Source organism: Passer domesticus, chromosome 8 (genome assembly GCF_036417665.1).
Source record: "Passer domesticus isolate bPasDom1 chromosome 8, bPasDom1.hap1, whole genome shotgun sequence".
Lineage (NCBI taxonomy): Eukaryota > Metazoa > Chordata > Aves > Passeriformes > Passeridae > Passer > Passer domesticus.
Window position 1 is genome coordinate 45740528 of NC_087481.1, and position 15450 is coordinate 45755977.

Genomic DNA, 15450 nt, shown 5'->3' on the forward strand with positions numbered 1-15450 from the left:
AGCTGGAGCTTTGGACAACTCCTGACAACACCATCCTCATAGGCCCGGTGCTTTTGGATGTTCTCCATGTTTAAAGCTCCCTGTTGAGCTGGCATCACTCATTTCTGGCTCCTCCATCCTTGAGCACCATCCTCCCTCCCAAAATGCTTGCAGGGGAACTGCCACTCCCATCCTGCAACACAGCGGCCTGGTGGCTGGTGGTTTGTTATCTACAGGATGGAGGCCTTCAACCCCCTGTCTGCAGCTGTACTTGCAGGACATGCCAGACCTTCTTGTCCCTTCCCGGGACCTTCTTGCTCCCCCTGACACCAGCTAAGGTGCAAACCCAGAATTTTTCTGTTTTATTCTTCCCACCCGAACTCTCCTGTGAGGGCAGGACTGGCTCCAGCAGGTGTCCTGGAGAGATGCTGAACACCCCAGCCCTTCACCACAGGTGGCTGCAAAGTGGGAAAGGTGGATGGGGGGAATGGGAAATGCAAGTTGCAGCTTCTGCCTCTCCTCACAGCCATGGCTGGGAGAGCAGGGTTATTAAAGGGGAAGGCTCAGGCTGTGCTTTCAATGTGGACATTCAGCCAAGGTGAATATTTGGGGTTTTTACAAGTAGCCCAAAGTTGCTGTCCCCCGCTCCCCTCCCGCATTCTCTAAGTGGCAGGCACAGCTGGGGAAAGCTGCTGATGGGTATGAGCCCTTCCCGAGCAGGGCTCAGGGGCTGCTCTGCACAGACCCCATCACTCACACTTTCAGGCCTGCCAAGCCACAGGCGCAGTAATTGCAAGGCAGACACCCCCCCACTTCCGAAGCAGTGAGCTCTGGCAGGGACCAGGCACGGGGGCTCCCATTTCCGCCTGCCTCCGGCTGTTCCGGAGCAGAGCAGTGACAGAGAGCAGCCCCGGGGCACAGAGGGCTGCGAGGAGAGACAGCAACCAGCGCTGCGATAAGGCAGGTCCCTGCTGAGCCTTTGAGATAACGCACCCCAGCGCTCCCTGAGGGATACCTGTGCTCCCTGCAGGTTGTGCCCTCACATGGACTATTGCCTGCTCCAGCTCATCCCCCTCTCTCCGTGGAGTCTGACCCCAGTCCCAAATTCCATGGCCATGAAGAGGGGAAAGCCCAGAGCACAGGGAGCTAAACCAGGACATGAGATGAGCACACAAGAGGAGATACACCCAGGACCATCCCCACACACTACCAAGGATGGTCTTTCCCCCATCTGACCAGAGACTAAGGTCAAAAAGTCACCTGTGATGGAAGGAGAGTGTGGGGACCCTCCAGCCCCCCCTGGGCTGGTGCTCTCCCGATGAATCTGCTCAGGGATCATCACCTCAAAGGGACAGGCAAGATACCATGTCCCTTCACTGGATCCAGAGTCAACATTCCACTCACAGCCTCAGTAATGGTCATGGATACAGTCACATCAGCAGCTCTTGGGCTTTTCAAGCCGGAGGAAGTGGAGCTTTCAACAGACACAGCCGAGAAAAAAAAAAAAAAAGAAAGAAAGAAAAAAAAAAAGCAGTCTCAAGTTAAAACCTTTTACAGGCTCCAGCAGGCACCGGTGCTGGCAGAAGCAGAGGGTGTTACCCTGCATCAATCCCAGCATAAAACCTCTGCTGTCAACACCAGCTAAAGAGTCCACAGAAGCTGCCCCACGCACAGCCCTGCCAGCACTCCAGCCAGGCTGGAGGACAGAGGCTGCTGCCATGGCTTGATCTGGCTGGAAAGCCCTCCTTAAGATAGGAGCTGCAGGTGCCTGGAGCTGGTTCAGCCCCAGACTGTCATTTGGCTGGACTGGGACAAAGCTCCCCATCTCCCACAGCCTTGGTAGGGAAGGGACTATCTGTTGTCTAATCTAACACAAGCAAAGCTTGTGTCAGCAGAGCTGCTTCTCCTTGAGTACACTCCCCAAACCAGAGCACAGGGCAGTCATACAAACCCCCTTTTCACGGGGAAACAGTATGGGCAGTCCCTGCACCACTTCTCACATCTCTTCCACCTGCTGTGCTGCTCTCTGCAGGACTGGGTGCTGGGGTTGGCAGGATTCTTCCCAAACAGAAAGGGCACAGCTAGGCTGCAAGACCAAAGAGAGGAGGTAAAAAAAAAACCACAGGGGGGAAGTGCCAGCATTCAGGTGTCCAGGTAGGCCTACAGCAAGGACAGGGAGAAAGCAGCACCTGCTAAGTGATGAATATGGGATGGTGCAACACTCTTCAGCCCTCACCTGTACACAGAGGTGCCACCAGACACAGCTGGACCTGCCGAGCCACCTCAGCTGAGCCACCTCCCTGACAAGCTCTTGCTTTTCACCAGCCCCTGAACAAATCCATGCATGGAGGGGCCACCCATGCAGCCCAGTGGACAGCACACGTACCTGCTGCAGCACCAGGCACCGGCTGCTCCCCGTGCCTCACATCATCTCACCTTGCACAGCCTCTGCCTCCTCTTAAAGGCAGCCAGGGGTGGAGCAGAAAAGAGCTGCCCAGGTGGAGCTGGCTTAGGAAGGGATGTGGGTGAGAAAGTTTTGCAGAGAGGGACTGAACCCAAGGCTTTAATCTGACCTTGCAAGCGAGCTGTGATGCCAGGGCAGAGCTCTTCCCTGGGTGGCTGAGCAGCCATGCAGGGTGCAGCATTTCACACCTTACCCTGTCCTTGCAATAATCCCCATTTCCCCTGGTCTGGCTCATGTCTCCATGCACTGCCCAGGATTCCTGCAGTGCCAGACTGAGGGGCACACAGCAAAGCAAAGCAAAGCAAAGCAAAGCAAAGCAAAGCAAAGCAAAGCAAAGCAAAGCAAAGCAAAGCAAAGCAAAGCCAACTCTGCATGTCCCTGCAGCCAGCTCGCCCAGCCTCCCCCCACAGCCAGCACCCCGCCACTTGCTGTGACTGATACAGGGAACCTGGTGCTTTTATTAAAATCTTTGCTTCCTGTTTTAAGCTTAATAATAAATTGCATGTCACATTATGGCTGTGTTTATTAAAACCCATTGGCGTGGGCTCTGCTCTGCAACAGCATTTGAATTATTGAAAGCAACCCCCCATGGAGACCTATTTGCTGCAAACGCAGGAGGATTTATTTCCATTTTGTTTATCAGGCAGTATAAGTGCTGGGTGGAGGCAGGGAAGCCGTCTTGCTGCTTTATTTTCTCTCTGAGCCACTACAGCAGGGAGAAGAGGTGCCATGCAGAAAACTGGGGGGAAAATGCCACCCCCAACAGGGGTGGGGACAGGCTGGGGACAGAAGCCCTGGGTCATTCTGCCTTGAAGGTCTCTGTGGCTCTGGTTGAGTTCTCCATGCATAGTTGCTTTGTGCCTCAGTTTACCCATTTGCAGAGCAAGGTTACAGTGCTGCCTCCATCCAGGCATGACCAGTGATCAGCTCAGGCTCAATGAGCCCCTGCCAGAAGCCACTGATCTGCCAGGGGAGATGCCCATGGCAGGGGGATTGTCAGGGTGGCCATGAGGGGTCTTTACCCTTTTGCAGCCCCAGCTCAGCACAGACACCCAAGGATTGCAGCTGAACCCCTCCAGGCTCTGCCTCAGCCCAGCTCTGCCTGCAGCAGCCATCCAAAGCCAGTGACAAGAGGATGCTGTGGCTCTGGGACCATCCCGAGGGACAGGTCATACTCCTGTCCCGTGCATCACCCCTCCCAGCAAGGCAGAGGTTCTGCAGGGGCAGGGAAAGGGCACGGAGCAGGGACAGGGGCAGGAAAAGGGGCAGGAGGAGCAGGGGCAGGCCCGGCCGGGCGGTGGCACTGTCCCGGAGGTGGCTCTGTCCCGGAGGTGGCACTGTCCCGGAGGTGGCACTGTCCCGGAGGTGGCTCTGTCCGGGAGGTGGCTCTGTCCCGGAGGTGGCACTGTCCCGGAGGTGGCTCTGTCCCGGAGGTGGCTCTGTCCGGGAGGTGGCACTGTCCGGGAGGTGGCACTGTTTATCGGGGAATCCCGGCCCGGCCCGGGCGAGGCACGGAGGTGCCACAAGCACGGGCAGCGGGTTGAGGGGGTGATTTTGTCCCTCTACTCGGCTTTTGTGGGACCCTGCGTGGGTGCCGTGTCCAGCTCTGGGGCGTGGATGTGCTGGAGGAGTCCTGAGGAGGGCTGTGAAGATGCTCAGAGGCTGCAGACAGGCTGAGAGAGTTGGCTGTGAAGAAGAGTAGGCTGAAGAAGAGAAGTCTCCAGGAACACCTTAAAGCACGTTCCAGAACCTGAAGGGTCTGTAAGATAGCTGGAGAAGGACTTTTGACAAGGGCAGGTAGTGATAGACAAAGGGTGAATGGCTTTAAACTGAAAGAGAGTAAGTTTAGGTCACATATTTGAAATAAATTATTTTTTGTGAAGGTGGTGAGGAACCAGCAGGGGTTGCACAGAGAAGTTGTGGATCCCCAGCCCTGGAAGTGCTCAACACCAGGCTGGGTGGGGCCCAGAGCAACCTGGCCTAGTGGAAGATGTCCCTGCCCACAGCAGGGGTGTTGAAACTAAGTGACCTCTAAAGTCCCTTCCAACCCAAACTAGGCTGTGATTGCAGGTGCCTCCTGCCCAGGCTCAGACAGGGGCAGGTCCCAGCACCCCCAAGGACAGGGGCAGCAGGTTTTTCTCACAGGAGTGTATTTACTTGCTAGACTTGGTGGGTTTTCCCTGCAGACCACAAAACCCTGTGGCTGGCAGCTGCTCAGAGGGTGCATCTCCAGGGTCCTCCAGGTGCTGGCAGGACGAGCTGCCCTTTCTTTGTACCCAGGCTCGCAGTGACCTCTGGTGCCCTGGGAAGCACCAGCACCCTGCTCATCCCAGGTGGCCAGGAGGTGTGGGTGCTGTGCCTGGGCCACTGGCCACGGCAACACTTCCCAGTCCAGCTCTCCCCTCCCTGACATCAGCCTGGCCTCTGGGCTCACCTGATCAGGTGCTCTGAGTGCACTCAGCTGGGCTGGCAGGAGATGCTCTGCCCCCTCCGCCCCCAGAAAGCAGCTGTGCCAAAGATCTGCCAGCAAAGGGATTTGGTGCTGAATGCATTGTACACCCTCTGAACCCACAGGGACACCAGGTTTGGTTGGGGCCCCGGGACCCTCTGGGTGCCTGGAGCTGGAACAGGGTCTGCAGAGCCTCCTTGGGGCAGGGGCTGCAGGAAACATCTGAGCAGCCAGCAGCAGAGGTGACCAAATGTTTTGAGAGCCAACAAATAACCTCAATTAAGCTCTGTGGCAGTGACCGATTCCAGCTGTGCAGCAATATTGGCTTCTTTAATTTTTAAGTGACTGGAAATGGCAAGACTGGGAGCTGGGATGAGGAGACACCAGCCCTCCCTGTGCCCCTGGAGCCACTCTGCTGCCCTTCACTTTGGGGGAGTGCAGCTCAGCTGCTGCCTGAGCCCCAGCCTGCCAGTCAGACAGTGGGATCTGAGGAGTCTGGGACACACAGCCTTTGGTTTGGTTAATTTTGGCCAAGAGCTTTTGCTCAAACTCCCCCCTCTCTCAGCCACCACGTCCCCACTGCTCTTCCTGCCAGGCAGGAGCCTCCAGCATTCCCTGCTGGCTCCCTACAGGGTATGAAGGCCCTGGGTGTGAAGCAGAGGGGCCAAGGGCTGAGACCCAAATGCCCAGGCAGGGAGGGCATTGTCCTGCAGAGCACGGGGGAGCCAGGGATGCAGCGTGTGACACATCCAGCACTCTCCAGCCAGACCAAAGCTGCGCCCACACGGGCACGAGCTGGGTCTGTGCCAGCCCAGGCAGGGCAAGGCTGGCCCTCAGGAGGTTGGCATGGCAGCCCTGGCTGGGGGCCAGCCCTGGGCACCGGCAGGGAGCCCAGCAAGCAGCTCTGGAGTGCTGAAGCTCCGGGACGCTCTCGGGTTTCCCCGTGGCAGCCTCAGCCCGAGCGTGGCCCAGTTCCACCAGCTCATTTGTGTGCAAAACAGGAAGGGGATCAGGATGGATAAAAAAAGGCCCAGCTTCTCTGAAGAAATGTTTTACACCCAAAAAAAGCAAAATGAAAGCCAATGGCACACTTCTGCCCCTGGTCCCTCCTGAGCACCCTCTGGCTCTGATGGAGCAGACCAGGAGGATTCTGTCATGCTCTGAGATGGAAGGAGAAGCTGAGGCATCAATGGCTTTTGCATTTCTCTGGCTGAGAAGGGGTTTTCTGCCAGAAAGGGTAGGCACCCCAGCAGGCAGGGCAGCAGTGCCCCAGCAGTCGAGCTGTGGTGCAGGGGGTCAGAACTGGCCCAGCCTCACCGTCTGCAGGAATTTTGCTCTGCTGCCAGTTCCAGACAAATCCCTTTTATTTGCTTGTTCAGGTTTCAGTGCCGTAATTGTGTCATCTGAGCCAGCTCTCAAGAGAAAAAGGAAGAAAAGAAAAGAAAAAACATGTGAAGGAGAGTAGCACGGGACCCGAGCCACCAGCCTTATTGCATCCTGCCTGCTCCTGCCTGGGGTCTGGCCAATTCCTTTCTCACGGGGTCTGGCTCTCTGCTGCAGCTCTGGACCTCCCTGGAGCTGGGACTGAGTAACTGGGAGGGGTTTGGTCCATGTGGAGCTTCTGAGCACCAGAAGTCCTGTAAATGCTGCTGCTTTGGAGGATAAAGCACCCCTTGAACATGAGCTCAGCCCCAAAAAGCCCAGAAGAAGGGTCCTGACAGCCCTCTCTGGGCAGTGAGCAGCACAGCGCAGTTCTGAGCTTCCTTCCTGTGCTCCCCCAAATGCAAGTTTGCTCTAAATCACCAGCTGTGGGAGGTAGGTGGGATTTCTTAAAAAAATATAATGTTTCCAGTGGAAACTGGAGCATCCCTTTACTTCACCAACTAGGCACAGAGCTGCTCCCACTTGACAGAGCTGTGGTCACCTGGGTGGAGACCCCATTGTCACAGAAGTTAGGACCCCAAGATGAAAATGGGCAGCACTGGGGTGGGATCCAAACACTTGGGAGTGCAGTGATTGGAGTTGGTGCATCAGCACTGCACAGGAGATTGTCTGCTGGGCACCCCCAGCCCCAGGTGGGGTGGGAAGGGCAGGACCCACACCAGGGCCAGCTGTGAGCACTGGGAGGGCAGGAGGGCTCCTCAACTCAAGCACCCCACAATGGACAAGGTAGCAGCCACAGTGTCTGCACCCTTCCTCACCCCCATAAGCATCCCTGTGGATGCAGGACGGTCAGCCAGCCTTGGCTTTGACCACCGTGTATATTTTAAATAACATCGACTGAAATGACAAAGGAAAGCATGAAGTCAGTCAAAGGCATGGAAGGGAAAAATGAAGTCAGTCAAAAAAAGGCCAAAGTGTTTCTGACCACAAGGGTGGTTCAGCTGGAGAAAAGACAGCTCTGAAAGCCACAAGTGCCTGGTTCCTCAAATCACTACTTTTCTGGTTAAAAACAAAACAGAAGAAAAGGGTGTTTTGGCAGCAGGTTCCTCGGGTTCTGGGGAGCAGCTGGGATGTCTCTGTGCTTGGGGGATACGAGCTGACAGGGACACACTGGTTATCACAGTCAGGTCCCAGCTCTCTGCTCCAGCTTCCCCAAAAATTATTCATACAGGACACAATGCCCCTGCCTTGGCCTCGCTCTCCCAGAGGAGGCTGTCTCCATCCCCAGCACCAAGTCCTCATCACACACAGCACAGCTGTCCCCGCAGTGTCCCGTTGTGTCTCCACTCAGTGCCAGAGGACAGATCCACCCTGCTCCAGGCAGAGCTGTCCCTGATCCCAGCCCTTGCCAACCAGCCAGTATCCCACCCCCAGCACCTCAAAAGGTTGTGTCACCCTGTCCCCCACCCCAAAAACAGGCTGTTGTGCCAGGATTGTTCAGAAAAGGAGTTTTGGGCCGGAGGATGCTCCAGACATGTCCGATGTCCCCAAGCCCCAGGGAAGGGTGCTGTGGGCAAGGTGATCTCTGCAGCCCAACATGCCATCTCGGGGCTAGTAGTAGTCCTCCTCACTCTCCCTGTAGTCCTCAGGCGTCGTGCGGGGCTTCAGCAGGGAGAAGTCTGTCAGGTTGAGTTGGTCTGAAATGGCAGCATGGGGACAGTGTGACATTGCCACCCTGCTGTGCCTGTCCCCTTTCCCACCAGGCACAAACCCAAACCATGCACAGCAGCTTTCTGGGGCATCCCCTGCACAGCCCCACGCTCCAGCAGCTCCTGCTGCACTGTGCCCAAACATCCCTTCCCATGTCCCCACGGGAGCAGGGGACAAGGACGTGGTGCTCACCCGGAGTGAGGACGGTCAGGCTGGCCAGTGCCACCACCTCCCCGAGCCTGTTCCTGGCGAAGCAGCGGTACGTGCCCTCGTCCGTCACCCGCACGCCCTGGATCTGGAGCCAGCCTGTCACTTCGTATTTCTGGGGGCCGCCCCTGAACTGCAAGAAGGGAGGATTTCTGTCAGCACTTTCAGCAGGCAGTGAGTTTCCAGGATTGCTCTGGCAGAAACCATCTATTTTCTGTTTATCTCCAGGAATAAATAAGCTTTTCCTGACCCAGCTGGGCTGCAGCTGTGTTTGCAGGCTGCTATTATGGTGTGGTGGCCAGGGGTGGAGGACAGTAGAGTTTTCTCCAGCCAGGCAGGGTAGTCCTGCTTGGGGTGAAGATCTTCAGTCAGACCCTGTGACAAGCTGTGGGGAGGCTTGAAGCACAGAAAGATGGAAGGGGGCCATGGCGCAGGTTCCACCTGCTCCTCTGGCTCCCTCCATCCATCCCACCACAGTTTCCTCCCCGTTGGTGGCTGGCTGAGGTGCATGGCCCCTTTGCCCTCTGCCCACACCCTCTAATAGCTGGGTACACTCAGCTGGGTGCTATATTTGGGGCTGGCCACAGACAGGACGCTGAGCCCTGGGCCTGCCAGCTCTGGGAAGGAAGTCCTGCTGATGGGAAGAAAGGGCAGGAACTGCCTGGGTGTGCTGGTAGGAGCAGAGGACAGCCCAGGCTGTGAGGCACTCAGAGATTCTCTCCAGCCCTGCCAGCAGGACTGCAAATGAAGCCAGCACACACAGCACACTGAAGGCAGCCAAGTGGGAAGCTCTCTGCTGCAGGACTCTGAATAAGTTCAAAAATTACTAGAGGAAATCACAGAAGAGAGCGATGCTGATGGCTCCTACCACTGAGACACCAGCCCTGGCTCAGTCACTCCTCATGGTTTACAGCCTCCAAGTCACCCCTTCTCACCCCCAGGCAGCCAGGCTTGCCCATTCCCAGAGTATGACCACTCTCAATTCTGGTTATCCATGAGCTCTGAGAAGCACTGGGTCACCCTGGGGTTGTCCTCAGTGCCCTGGGCACACTGCTCACCTGGACAGAGATGTGGGGGTCATCTCCAGGCAGCAGCATCTCTGTGCCATCCTTCCTCCACTCGATGGATGCCATGGGGTAGGCGAAGACCTCGCAGCCGAAGATGACATCCTGCCCGGTGATGTTCCACGTGTCATAGGGAGGAGAGGTGATCCGAGGCTCTGGGGAGGGGGTAGAGCAGAGCAGGGTGGCTCAGAAGAGGTCCCAGCCTTGGCAGGTGCCATGGGCTCTCTTGGGCCGGTCTCTGGAGCAGCAGCATTCACACAGAGATGCTGGGACCCTTCCCACGTCTGTCTCCTCTCCCTCCCATGGCAGACCCTCACCTTTCCCAAGGACTTGGTCCCTCCTCACAGTTGGGACTGGGAGCTCCCTCCCCAACCCCCCCAGTCCATGGAGGGCTGCCATCCCTGCTGGCCTCAGTTTCCCCGCCTGTGCAAAGATGCTCAAGCAACACACACAGCAGGAAGAGTGCAGTGACAGCAATGTTACAAAACAAAGCTCTCCTGAGCAACTGGAGCACGCTCCTCCTGTGGGAGAAAGGCCAAAGGGCGTTCATCCAGCCTGGGGCTGGTGAGGATGGATGAGGTAGTTGAGCTTCCAGCCAAGTGAGGCCTCTGCTCTGACACAGGGCTCGTGCCAGCAGTGAAGGGAGTCAGCAGGTCCCCATCTCCTGGATGGAGCCAGCAGCTCCAGGTTCCACATCCCTCCCTGGAGGGACAGAGTGAGGACCATCCTTCTCACACACACCTGCTCCATGATCTGGCCCATAGTGTGAGCCAGAGCTCAAGGGAAGGTTTCCACCTCCAAATATACCTGGGAAAACAGTCAAGAACATGATGATCTACAGAAAATAAGGTCAACCTTGACACCCCTCAGGCTGCAGTGACATCACTGGGTGACCTGTGCCGGACTGGGCAGGATGGGGCACAGCCTTCCTGCTAGGCTGTCCCCTCTCAGCCCCACCTGAGTTTTAAAGGAGAGATGGAAATCACACAGCCAAGCCAAACCAACCCTAGTTTCTATTTGCAGGAGGCAGGCACATTTCTCGGGGGCAACAGGCCAGTGTGAACCCAGCCCTGCCGCCAAGAATTTGCTAACAATTCCCTGGAACTTCCCCATCTGCTCCAGCAGGATTTGTTGCTTCCCATAAACTCCACTCCCTCTTGGCAAAGCTGCTCCCAGATTTCTCCAAGCACTGGATCTGCAAGGGGCTCCCCAGAGCAGCAGGGTGGGGGAGTCACAGTGGGAACCTGTCACTGCATGGAGCAGCCCCCAGCTCAGTCCTGTCCCTGGTTTTGCTGCCAGGTCAAAAAGTCAAGCCAGACCCCCTTGCGTTCCTCTTCCACAGCTCCAGGGCCACTCACCTGACTCGCAGGGACCCTCATGGGCCACAGTGAGGTTGGCATCGGGGTGAGCATGGGCAGCCTCCAGGAACCTGCAGATCTGGGCGTAGGTTTTGCCGTCAGAGCCGCAGAGGGCCAGGTGGGAGAGGCAGGCACACTGGGGCTCGGGCACCTCTCCGTGACGCAAGTCCCCGGCATCCAGCCGGCACTCCAGGTGCTCCCCACACTTGCCGTAGAAGTGGTTGGTGCTGTCCAGGTCACAGATCTGTCCCTCCAGGTTGGCACACTCCCAGCAGCAGTCACAGGCATCCCGCACCGTGCCTGCCAGGCACCCGCGTGGCACCGGGCACTCCTCGGGCTGGCACTCAGCACAGCCCTCCCCTTCCTCCAGCAGCCGTTGCCAGCCCCGCTGGAGGTAGTCAGAGGTGCTGGGAAAAGCCTGGCCCAGCTGGAGCAGAGCCCAGTGCAAGGAGAGCAGGGAAAGCACGAGGCAAGAGATGCTGAGGGGCTTGGCTTCAGACATCCTCACGGCAGCTCCTCTGTCCAATCCCACTGTCACGTGGATGGAGATTTCTGGCACTGCTCTGGTCTCCCTGTCTAGATCTGAGGAGCCATCCTGGCCTGTGAGGAGGGAGAAAGTGTGTTACTGGTGCAGGAAGGTTCTCCCACTCCTTGTCTCCTGGCTGGCTTGCTCTGAGCAGCAGCACTGCATGATGTGCAGGGGGTTTGGTCCCAGCCCCTCTCACCCCCAGCCCTGCAGTCACAGCCTTTGCACCCTGGAGCTCCCCAGCCAGCTCCTGCCCTGAGACGCTGAACATCTTCTGGAGAGACAGTGCTGATGACCCCAGCCCATCAGGCTTCATCCTTGTTCCCTTGGCAGCCCTGCATGCAAAGTCCAGCCTCCTGTGACCCCAGCACAGCCTGGGAAGCCACAGGGCTGGCAGGGCACTGTTCTACAACATTAGGGTTCAGCTCTTTCATACCCTGCTCCTGGTTTCCTGTCAGAAAATTGCTCTCAAGACCCTTTTCTTTCCCTGTTTGCAAGAGTCACAAACCCTTTTTTCCTCCCTCCCATCCATACAAGCACAATGGGGTGGCTGATCCTGCAGACAAGGTGCTCTTTCTATGCTGGAGGCAGCCAAGCCAGGAGGATGCTCCCAGTCATGCCCGGCTTTTGTTCTCCTTCCCTCCCTGTGCTGCAACCCCTCTTTTTGCCACCTACTTGAAAAAATGCCCACTCCCCAGAAGGTTTTGTGACCCCTCAGGTATCCCACAGGCAACCGAAGCTGAGCATGCAGTCCAGTGCACAGCTGAGCTCCCGGGCTGGCACTGGACTGACAGCACACCCAGCGTGGCCAGTGTGTGCCAGCACAGCAGGGACCCTGCCCTCAAACCCCAAGCCTGCATTTCCTCCTCAGGGAAGGAAGAAGCTGATCTACTCCGGGCTTCCCATCTCTCCCTGGGGGGGAAACGTGGCATCTCAGAGTCTGTCCCAGAGAGGGTGACAGTGAACCAAATCCCTTTGGGAACATCCCTCCCTGCCCCCTGTTATCCCCTGGCTGCCTTCCCTGAGATTATGGTCCTCCACCCCAGGGCAACTCAGCACAAGCGAGCAGGGCTGGGGAGGGGGCCCAGGCAGACAGGCTGTCCCCTCCCCTCCCCTCCCCTCCCGCTGGGAACAGCACGGCAGGGCAGGCTGCAGCCCCAGCTACACCCCGGCTCTCGGGGCTAACCCTGCCCAGAGCCGGGCACGGCCGGATATTGGGTTACACAGATGCACCCCCGGATAAAAAACCGTGAAGATTTGACCCCTTTACCACCACCAGGGGTGGAAAGGGGCAGAGGGTCCCACTGCCGGAGCCCGCCCACCCTAGCCCAGCCTGCAGGGAGCAAGGCTCCATCCCCCATGGATGTGGGGGGCCGGAGAAAGGGTAGGGGGAATTGCAAAGTTGCTCTCTGCCTCCGCATGTCCGGGTGCAGGCGCTGGCGGTGCTGGAAGAGCGCTGGGAAGGGGCACGACGTCCCTTGGGGTCCCCCAGGAGCCGCCACTTACCGGAGGCGCCGGTGCCCGCGGTGCGCGGCGGCCGTGGCTGCTGGCCCCGGGGCTGCTGGCCCCCGGCCGCTCGGCACCGCCGTGATGTCAGCGAAACGTGAGTCCCCCCGCCCCTCTCCGGGCCCGCGGCCCGTCCCTGGACCGGGACACGGGCTGGCTGGCACCCCTTCCCTGCCGGGGTCCCCACGCTCCGCACCCCGGCCCCGGGGCTCTGCGGCACCTCCCCGCTGGCATCACCCCGGCCGTGTGCGGGACCTGCGCTGATGCTCCGCCCCGCCCGTGGGGCACGAAGGGACTGGGGTTCCCCCCTTTGCAGTCCAAGTTGGCAGCAGTCCTTGGGGACAAGTGAACGGCAGAGGTGGGCACGGCTAAGGAAAAGGTCAAGAGCATCTCTCAGCCTGTAATTTGGTGAGGAAACAGGCTGAAAAGTTGAGCAGCTGCTGTAAGCAAGTGGGGGGATAACTCCCGGGAATGTCTGCGCTCGCCTCACACCAGGAGCCGCCTGTGAAGGGTGCACTGGGTGTGAACCGCGGCACTGCCCTGGCTGGAGTGGGGCTGTTGGGAGCAATGCTGGGGCTGCTCCATGCCACGGCAGTGCAAAACCCATGTGCACAGGGTCTGGGGCTCCAGACCTTCCCAGCAAGCTGCCTCGTTGCTCCCTGCCTCAGTTTCCCCTGGAACTGGCGCTGAGGAGAGGGGGAGCCAGCACGCCTCTGCAGCACAAACACACACCGTGCATTTGCATCGTGCTCCGGATGCCGTGTGGGTGGGGGGATCACACAGCCCACTCCTCTCCAGGAAAGGAATTTGTGGGATTTAGTTCCCCCGTGAAGCTCAAGCAAATCAGGACCTCTCTAAGGATCTGGTTTCCTTCACCATGCTGCAAAAATCTGCTTTTGCTTTCCAACACCCTCCTGCAAATTTGTTCTGGGTTCCAGGGCCTTTGCTTGGTCACATTGTGAGTCCAGCCATGTCTAACGAACGGAAAATGCAGCAGCTTCAGCCCCCTTAAATCTGCCTCTGCCGGCCAAACTCCCCTCCCCAGCCCCCTGCTGCAGAGTGGGGTTTCCTGCCAGCTCTGCCTTCAGCCTCACGTCCCACTCCCCCTCTGTGGCCCCCAGCCCCTTGGCTCAGGGCTGCCTCCCCCCTCGGCTCCCCTTGTCCAGCCTATTGAGTGCGGTCCCCACATGCCACAAGCTTTCAGGTCCAGCATCCATGAGCTGCTGAGCAGCTGGGGCTGCAGCTGTCTTGGGAGCAGGGAAAAAGTCAGGAAGGGCTGAGGTTTTCCTACATGCTGAGCCTCCTGAGCTATCCCTGCCATACCACCCTTCCTGCTATGGGATGAAGGACTGCCTGCATGCTCAGGCATTCCTGCACACCCTCACTTGCCCCTGCTCCACACAGGGGGCAAAGCAGTGAAGCAAGCCTGGCCCCTGTGCCACCTCCTGCTCACAAAGCTCCTGCCAGCACAGAAACAGAGCCAGCGCTCAAATCCCAGGCACTGCTGAAAACGAACCACCAGTGTTTTGGGTTATTTGTGTTTCTTTCCCCCTGCAAGGGGGAACAGGCCCCATTGCTGCTGTCCTTTCCCACACATGGTTCCTTCTCCCGTGTGCCATGGCCCAACACTTGCTGTGTCTTATCTTCATGGGATTATCACCACCTCTGGGTGGCTGAGCTCACCTGAGCATCACAGCAGCATCAGCCACTAACTGGGGAGAACCCCTGGCCAAAGGTGAAATCCAAACACAGGTCTGAGCAGGAGCAGCTCCAGTTGTGGAGGAATACAACCCAGCCTCAGAAAGCCAAGGGCAGCTTAGCTCAGCTCAACAAGATGGAGCTCAAACGTGGCAGTTAATTAAAGCTCCTGCTTAATGAGACTATTGAATGTGTTAATAGACAGTAGCAGCTATGAATGAGGGGTGGAAGATGTAACCTGTGCTTAACAAGGATTTCTGCTCAATCACACCTGAAGTCAATCAACACAGCAGCCGTGGCTGCAAATGGGGTTTGTGGCTTATGTTGCTTGACAGCTTTGTGGGGAAAAGGGTGATCACAGCCCTGCATGGCCTGGCACTTGGGTAGATTGCATTCCTGGCTCCCTACCAGTGCTGGCTAGTTATCTGTCATTTTTCCTCACTTTTCATGAGCCCAGTGAAGCTCCTGGAACTGGGCTTTGAAGGCTGAGCCTAAATCACCCAAGTCTCCTCCTGTCTTCCTGGTGGGCTGCTCCTCATCACTGTTTTCTCATCTTGTGATGGTCCCATGGAAGCCAGGAGTCCATGGGTGCTCCTGGCAGGCCCACATCCTTGGCATACATCCACGGCTCTGCCATGAGAATGAAACACATCACATCCAGTCAGGGGTGCCACACTGCTCCTGGCCCCACTGACCCCCTGCAGCTTTGGGCCGACCCCCCAGACACCCCATAGCAATCTGGGGTTTATGGCAGACAGAGCCAAGGGAAAAATCCACTCTGGAAAAAAAAGTCCTAGGCCAAGTGACTCAATGTACATCATGTCAAGCAGAGCTGGCCAGCAGCATTGGGGCTGGGCTGGTGGGGTTGAGAATGTGGGTTATGTCACAGCAGAAGCACGTGTCACCAGAGATCCTGGGACAGAATGCTGCCAGCACGCTGCCTGGGGCATGAGGGGGTCTCCTTCTGGTAACAAACCAAATCTCTCTCATTTCACACCAAATACACTCTCTGCTTCCTGCTGTCTGAGAGCCTGAAACAGCCCGGTTCTGGCCAGCCCACCCAAGGCTCAGTGGTTCTGGAGGGTCTCAGCCACATTCCAGGGCTC

The 15450-nt window shown here is 57.7% G+C and overlaps 1 protein-coding gene across 2 annotated transcripts; it reads right to left on the reverse strand.

The window, feature by feature from the left end:
- Positions 1-4900: 4900 nt before the first annotated feature.
- On the reverse strand, positions 4901-15361 carry KAZALD1 (Kazal type serine peptidase inhibitor domain 1). Of its 2 annotated transcripts, none has more exons than XM_064431124.1 (5): positions 14330-15361; positions 10615-11214; positions 9251-9411; positions 8178-8325; positions 4901-7972 (listed from the first exon to the last, which is right to left on the reverse strand). In XM_064431124.1, the coding sequence occupies exons 2-5, from the start codon at positions 11114-11116 to the stop codon at positions 7887-7889; spliced, it is 897 nt and encodes a 298-aa protein (XP_064287194.1). In that variant the 5' UTR covers positions 11117-11214; positions 14330-15361; the 3' UTR covers positions 4901-7886. The 2 variants fall into 2 exon arrangements, with proteins under 2 accessions (XP_064287194.1, XP_064287193.1); XM_064431123.1 differs by lacking the exon at positions 14330-15361 and adding an exon at positions 12647-12862.
- Positions 15362-15450: the final 89 nt, after the last annotated feature.